Source organism: Centroberyx affinis, unplaced genomic scaffold, assembly GCF_046629955.1.
Source record: "Centroberyx affinis isolate AG114_WGS23_722 - 3 ecotype Tasmania unplaced genomic scaffold, CSIRO-AGI_Caff_v1 ptg000385l_1, whole genome shotgun sequence".
Classification (NCBI taxonomy): domain Eukaryota; kingdom Metazoa; phylum Chordata; class Actinopteri; order Beryciformes; family Berycidae; genus Centroberyx; species Centroberyx affinis.
In genome coordinates this window covers 261,210-267,772 of record NW_027279053.1, presented here as the reverse complement: position 1 = coordinate 267,772, position 6,563 = coordinate 261,210, and the positions used below count along the sequence as shown (strand labels likewise).

The following is a 6,563-nucleotide window of genomic DNA, read 5'->3' as shown; positions in this document are numbered from 1 at the left end:
AACTAATAAACATGTTCCCACGTGACTTTGCGTGGGGAGCGGGAACTGCTGCGTATCAAATAGAAGGTATGTAAACACAACCAGCCTGTAATGTTGTAGCGAGCACACTCCATTCAAAAGACGAGGCATGGGTTCCTCCTGACGGTGGGGTTTTTAATAGGCCCGAATATATTCACTATATTCCCGAGAGTCAGCAGTAACCCATAAAGAATTTAACATCAGTTATCTCATCACCATAATTAGTTCTGACAGACTTGGACCAGCACACAAAAACGCATTAACGCTTGATTAAAAACACATTGCCACACCCTTACAAAAATAACTATGGTGATCCTATAATACATTTTAGAAGGATGCTATACAAATAATCACAGCAAAAGCAAACACTATACATAATATGCTGTAGGAATATTATATGGATGTTATAGTGATACTGTAGGAGATAAATCACAGTAAACTCCCTATTGTGTACCACAAAAACACTATTAATCCCAATAGGAGAATTATAGTGTTTTTTCTTTACATTCCACCTCATTTTGTGCAATGAAACAGCGTTTATGTGTGTGTTGAGGTGGCTGGGATTCCGACAGCAAGGGACCGAGTATCTGGGACACGTTTTGTCATCATGAGAAAGGCAGAGTGTTTGGGGAGCAGAATGGAGATGTGGCCTGTAACAGCTATGAGCTGTGGGAGGAAGACCTGCAGTGCATCCAGCAGCTTGGACTGACGCACTACCGCCTGTCTCTCTCCTGGGCCCGCCTGCTGCCGGATGGGACCACACAGCATGTCAATCAAAAAGGTATTTCCATCATCCCATGAGACCCACGCCACAGTTCTATCCAAAACACACTGTGACAAGTCTGTTTGGGGAAGGGTTTTCATCAGTGTAGGACAGAGAATCAGCTATTTTTGACTTCTGTGGACAGTTTTTGTCCTGTTTTACCTGATTAGTCCAGAGGTGTGACCAAGTCAACTTTGCTCGAGTCGCAAGTCTTGAGGCACAAGTCTCAATTTAAGTCTTAAGTCTAAATATAGAACATCAAATCAAGTCCATGTCATTAATATCCATTGTCCAGTATCAATTTAATATCTGATAGAAAACAAAATATCTCGGACTTTTCAATGCAATATGGTTTTAATAGTGTAAAAACGTGGTAAGTGAATCATGAGTTTGATTTCTATAATCAGTTTCAACTTCAATAAATTCAATCATTCCATACAATTTAAATTCAGTGGTCTGGTGGAACAAATCTCATCACTTTCAATCTAAGTCATTTACACAAACACAAGATATTTTGTCAAGGCTTTAGAAACCTTTTCAAGTCATCAAAGTGCAAGTCAAAGTCAAGTCCTAGGTCACCAGAACCCAAGTCAAGTCAAGGCTCAGTTCTCTTTATGCATCAAGTCAAGTCTCAAGCAGTTAAAATTGTGACTCAAGTCTGACTTGAGTCCAAGTCATGTGACTCGAGTCCCCACTTCTGCTTATTACACATTTGTGACAATCCTTTCTATCTGTCCGACAGGTGTACAATACTACAACAAGGTGATTGATGACTTGCTGGCCTGTAACGTGTCACCCATGGTCACCCTTTACCACTTCGACTTGCCTCAAGCTCTCCAAGACCATGGTGGCTGGAAATCAGCGGGTATAGCGGCCGCCTTCGACAGCTACGCCCGCTTCTGCTTCCAGACATTCGGGGACCGCGTCAAACTGTGGATCACCATCAACGAGCCGTACGTGTGCGCCAAACTGGGTCACGAAGACGGCGTCCACGCGCCGGGGCTTAAAGAACCGGGGGTCGCCGCCTACCTGGTGGGCCATAACATGCTGCGCGCCCACGCCATGGCCTGGCATAGCTACAACTCCTTCTACAGGCCGGAACAGAGGGGCGCAGTGTCACTGGCCATCAACAGCGACTGGGTTGAGCCATTACACCCAGGAAGCACCGAGGGTATCGCTGCTACTGAACGCTACCTCGCTTTTACACTGGGGTGGTTTGCCTGGCCGGTATTTGTCACCGGAGATTACCCAGAAGTCATGAGATCTGCCATTGACGCTCAAAGCAGGAAGCTGGGACACAGCGGCGGCTCCAGGCTGCCCAGCTTCTCCCAAGACGAACCCTCCGTTTTGGGCACGGCTGACTTCTTCGCGTTAAACTACTACACGTCTCGGAAAGTGAAGCCGGGAGGAGGGTGCGGACAGGTGCTGTGTGTGAAGAGTGACCGAGACGCAGTGGACGTCCTGGACCCGTCCTGGCCGGTGTGCGGGGTGTCCTGGCTGGCTGTGGTGCCTCATGGCTTGAGGAGACTTCTCAAGTACATCAAGGTAAAAGCACTACCAAGGCCTTCGTCATTTGGGGTCATGACACAGCAGCTTGGGTTTATAGACGATATATCGAAATTCAATATATCGCAATACAACCATCACAATTTCAACCCCATATCACATATCGAACCGTATCGTGCGATTAGCATACTGTCCCATCCCTAGTTTATATTTCTGTTTCATGTTAGGCTAAAACTAGGCTGTAGTTGCCACTTAGTCCTCGTCGCTAGGGAAAACTCCAAACTGGGCTCCATGTCCTTCAATTTGACTTTGAATTCAATCAGTCGAAATGTGAACTCATATTTTCTGTTTTTCTCTTACAATCAAACTGAATTGACAAACTAGGAAACAAATTCCCTCCAACCAAATGCGGAGAAAACTCTGACATTTGTTTAGTGTCTTGCTATCGATTTTGCATGCAGTAATCTCCTTTTAACACCCCCAGAAACACACTGATGCTCCATTAGTGCTGTCACATTGAATGAAGCGGTTATTTGGGTGAAAACTATTTGCAAACGAGCAATTTCCTGCTGTTGTGACTTGTCACAGACCATTAGGTTGAGCTTGGCAGTGTCGAAATGCAGCTAAACGGCACACTGTAGACCGCTTTGTCTCTCGCTGGAATGTTTGACAGCCGCGATGCCTTGTTTGACTACAACGTCTGCCCCGTTGACTCTCCAGGACACTTTCCACAACCCTGCCGTCTACATCACAGAGAACGGCTTCTCTCAGGTGGGGCCGCTGCAGATGGAGGATGTGCAGCGATGTGAGTTTTACCAGGACACCATCTTGGAAGTGGCTAAAGGTAATAACTGGAAAATTCTCTATATTGGATGTCTGCCACTGAAAACAAGCAAACAATTCATTATGAGTTAAATGCATACATGTGCCATTCGGATTTCCATGACAGTTGTAATAGTGTCCAGGGATCAAGTGATGGCTAATACTATATTTTCTGGAGGCATACACTCTATGGCATCGAAGGCCTCGGGTATTTTGACTACATTTTATTATCCCAAATTCAGTCAGCACCCAATACATTTGGCATGTCATTGCTATCAGTTTCTGACTCAATATCCTTTCCCCTTTTGCATAATGCTGTTGACACATTTTCCCCCTCCTTCACTCATTTGCTGTCAAAACACGTCATTTATCATTAAGCCACTGACCACCACATATAAATCCCCTCTTACTTTTTTAACCGTGCTGCATACCACTTTACCATGCTGCAGTTGCAGAAAATACAGCCAAGGAATGCATCTGCTCATTGTCGGAGATCACATACGATACAATAAAGGAAGTGCAAGGTTTATATATGTTTCTTTCTGTAGAGGAATCACTTTCATGATGTGTTAAGATGGCAATGTATAACTCTAACAGTGGATTATACCATGTCTTTTGAGTAATCTTTAATACATTTAGTTGATGTTTGCAAGGAATCATGGGTAGTGGTATGTAAAAAACTCCTTGGCTACTTGTTTTTCATTCCTAGCAGTAGTTGTAGTTGAGCCTTTTTTGAATTTTGTATATTTTGTGGATTGTAAAGACATCTGGTGGACCATCTGATGAGGTAAGCACTTGAATATGGTAGTGTCTCTTCATTTTCTGTTTCTTCAATAGATAGGTATAGTCACAAATCAACATGTTACATATTCTATGCCAAACCTTTTATCATCTGATTAAAAGGTGTTGGCAAGAGATTAGATGTTGCCTGTATCCATGACAGTCATAGAAAACACTGATAAGCATGTAACTAGGCTAAGCTAGTTTTCACTTGCTGCAAATAAATCTCTCCCTTGGTATGCTTTGGAAAACTTAATAATGGCACCACACTGATGCTAATCTCGTTATATGTTATGTCAGTAGTCATGGGTTAAATAAGTGGCTATGGTTGTGAAAATACAAAGAGAGTAAAAATCAAAGTCACATGTACAAAATTACAACTCCTCTCCATGTTTCTTGCTGTTTGTGTGTCCTTTTTTAGCTATTGGAGAGGACGTGGTCGACGTCCGGGGATATTTCGCTTGGTCACTCTTGGACAACTTTGAATGGGCTGATGGGTTCAGCGTGCGTTTTGGATTGTTCCATGTGGACTTCTCTGAGGCAGAGCGAACTCGAGCCATATACCGCTCTGGACAGGAGTATGCAAAGATCATCATGAAGCACAGATCTCAGACCAGTCCAGGTTTGCCCTCATGATGTACAATGACTGAAAAAAAAAATCGGAAGAAAATGCCAAGTTTCACTTTTCCAGACATTCATAATAAATTAGAAGCTTATGCATATACATTTTGGTTTTTCCATTATTTTATGTGCCAGATATACTCCAGACCTCAAATAATTATTTGAAATACTTCTCAAAGTTTGTTTTAGTCAAGCTTAAGTGCCAGGTGGGTGGGGTTTGCCTTTTAGTACAATCCTGTTCTTGTTCTTTGATCATTCACAGAATAGTATTTTGGTAGCTTTAAGACAACAGTCTCTGATTGGATGAATTTGGCCTGGTGCTAAATATCAATACATGTGACAAACTCCACCCATCTGGCCGTTTAAGCAACACAAAACGAACACTGCAAAACAAGAAAAGATTATATGCAAATAATATTTGACCCACACACACATACATACACATTAGATTAACCAACCTAACACAGCTAAGCAAGTGGCACCTGCTTCATTATGGAACCAGATTTTAAAGCACTACCATTGTTTCTGAATGTCATTTCAATTCAGAAAATGTTTTGTAAAAAAACAAAACAACAAGTAAGCTTATTTGGTTGTCTTCACAAGAAAATCTGACTTTGGCAGGGGATGCGAGGACATGGCCAGAGAGTGTTAAGTTGATTCAACGGAATGGAAATTAGTATTCTATCCTGCCCAATTCCCAGTCAATCTGTACAAGGAGGTTTATGGAGAGGGGAGAATTCCCCACACAGTGGGCCAAGCCAGCTGTAAGCCTTCCAGACCAAGCTGCTGCTGCCAGCACAGAGGGCGGGGGGAGCGACGTGTGCGAGTGCTGTGTGTGCGTCAGTAGAAATATCATGGTATCACTTTGGAAAAGAGCAGTTATTTGTGTGTACACGTGTGCACCTTATGCATGTACCTGTGCTGGCAGTCTATCTGCTTCTCTAACATCGTATCTCCCACTAAAGCCCCCTACAAGAGTCAGATGATCGCGCCTTTGATATTCAGCCCTCATGCTGAAACTGAAGACACAATACCTCGCATTGTCCTCTGTGGAGGTTTCAGGTTGACTGGGAGGTTGATATAAGACTATAAGAGGAAACCATACAGCTAGTGAGGCAGAGAGGAAGGAGCCATGCCAAGACACAGGGTTTGTAGTGATTATGCTCTGGGACATGATGGTATATTTGCTATTTACAGACAGCAAATTACATTGCATATTGATTTCTGTGGCTACAGTGAATATAGATATAACAGTACCTGAGGAGTGGAGATCTCCCTCCAAGAGAAGAAAACCACATGCAGAAGTGGTCTGGAAACCCAGTTAAGAAGTCTCCCAATTCATTTTCATAGTGCCTTTAGTTAAAGTGAAAACCCTCTCAACGAGCTTATTGTGCAAAGTCGCAAGACAAAGAAAAAGGTGTTTTTAGATGCTTCTCAGTGTAAAAAAAACCAAACAAAAAATAGCTCAGAACAACCCAAATAGAGTGGGAATTACGGTCTAGATCAAAAGATGTCATGACCTCTTTCATGAAGCTAAGGAAATCTTTTAGTTTGTTTTTTGTACAATTTATGTTCTCTGCAATAACCAGCCTTATTGATAATTCTTTCTGTTATCTTAGCCTCCTGTATTCGCAGAGAACACATAGTACCAAAAACACAAAACTGCTGTGCCATTTCACATATCTCATTGGAAACGACGATCCACTCAAATGGTTATTATAAGGCTGTCGGGCTGGATAAAGCACACTTCGGTAGTCTCAGAAGGGATGCCAACTGAAAGCAACAGATGCCCTGCCACAGGAAGAGAGAGTGTAATGCCATTTGTGTGCCCCGGACAGCTGTGCAAACTCCCCACTGTGAGAAAGAACTGAGGGAACAAGGTGAAAAGACTCCCTCGAGCCGTCTGTTGATTCTCCGCACATACTGTGGGTAAGGTAGGATTATTTATACGGACTGCTGAACAATGCACTGCAAAATCTACAAAGCCTGAGGTTTTGCTGCTGATTGTGAGAGCCGAGAGTGACATTATAATGAGGAGAGCTGTTTGACTTTA

At 43.0% G+C, this 6,563-nt stretch overlaps 1 protein-coding gene across 1 annotated transcript; it reads left to right on the top strand.

Moving 5' to 3' along the window:
• On the top strand, positions 1 to 4,525 carry LOC139641534 (cytosolic beta-glucosidase). Its single transcript, XM_071515966.1, has 5 exons — positions 1 to 66; positions 572 to 799; positions 1,524 to 2,326; positions 3,008 to 3,131; positions 4,311 to 4,525. Exons 1-5 carry the CDS (start codon positions 12 to 14, stop codon positions 4,523 to 4,525), a joined length of 1,425 nt encoding a protein of 474 aa, XP_071372067.1. The 5' UTR covers positions 1 to 11.
• The last annotated feature ends 2,038 nt before the right edge of the window (positions 4,526 to 6,563 follow it).

What these genes read in the sequence shown, in the direction of transcription:
- LOC139641534 (XM_071515966.1), top strand. Translation starts at nt 12, where the DNA reads ATGTTCCCACGTGACTTTGCGTGGGGAGCGGGAACTGCTGCGTATCAA. An exon ending in GACTTCTCAAGTACATCAAG is followed by an intron (nt 2,327 to 3,007) that starts GTAAAAGCACTA and finishes TTGACTCTCCAG; the next exon opens with GACACTTTCCACAACCCTGC. An exon ending in CATCTTGGAAGTGGCTAAAG is followed by an intron (nt 3,132 to 4,310) that starts GTAATAACTGGA and finishes GTCCTTTTTTAG; the next exon opens with CTATTGGAGAGGACGTGGTC.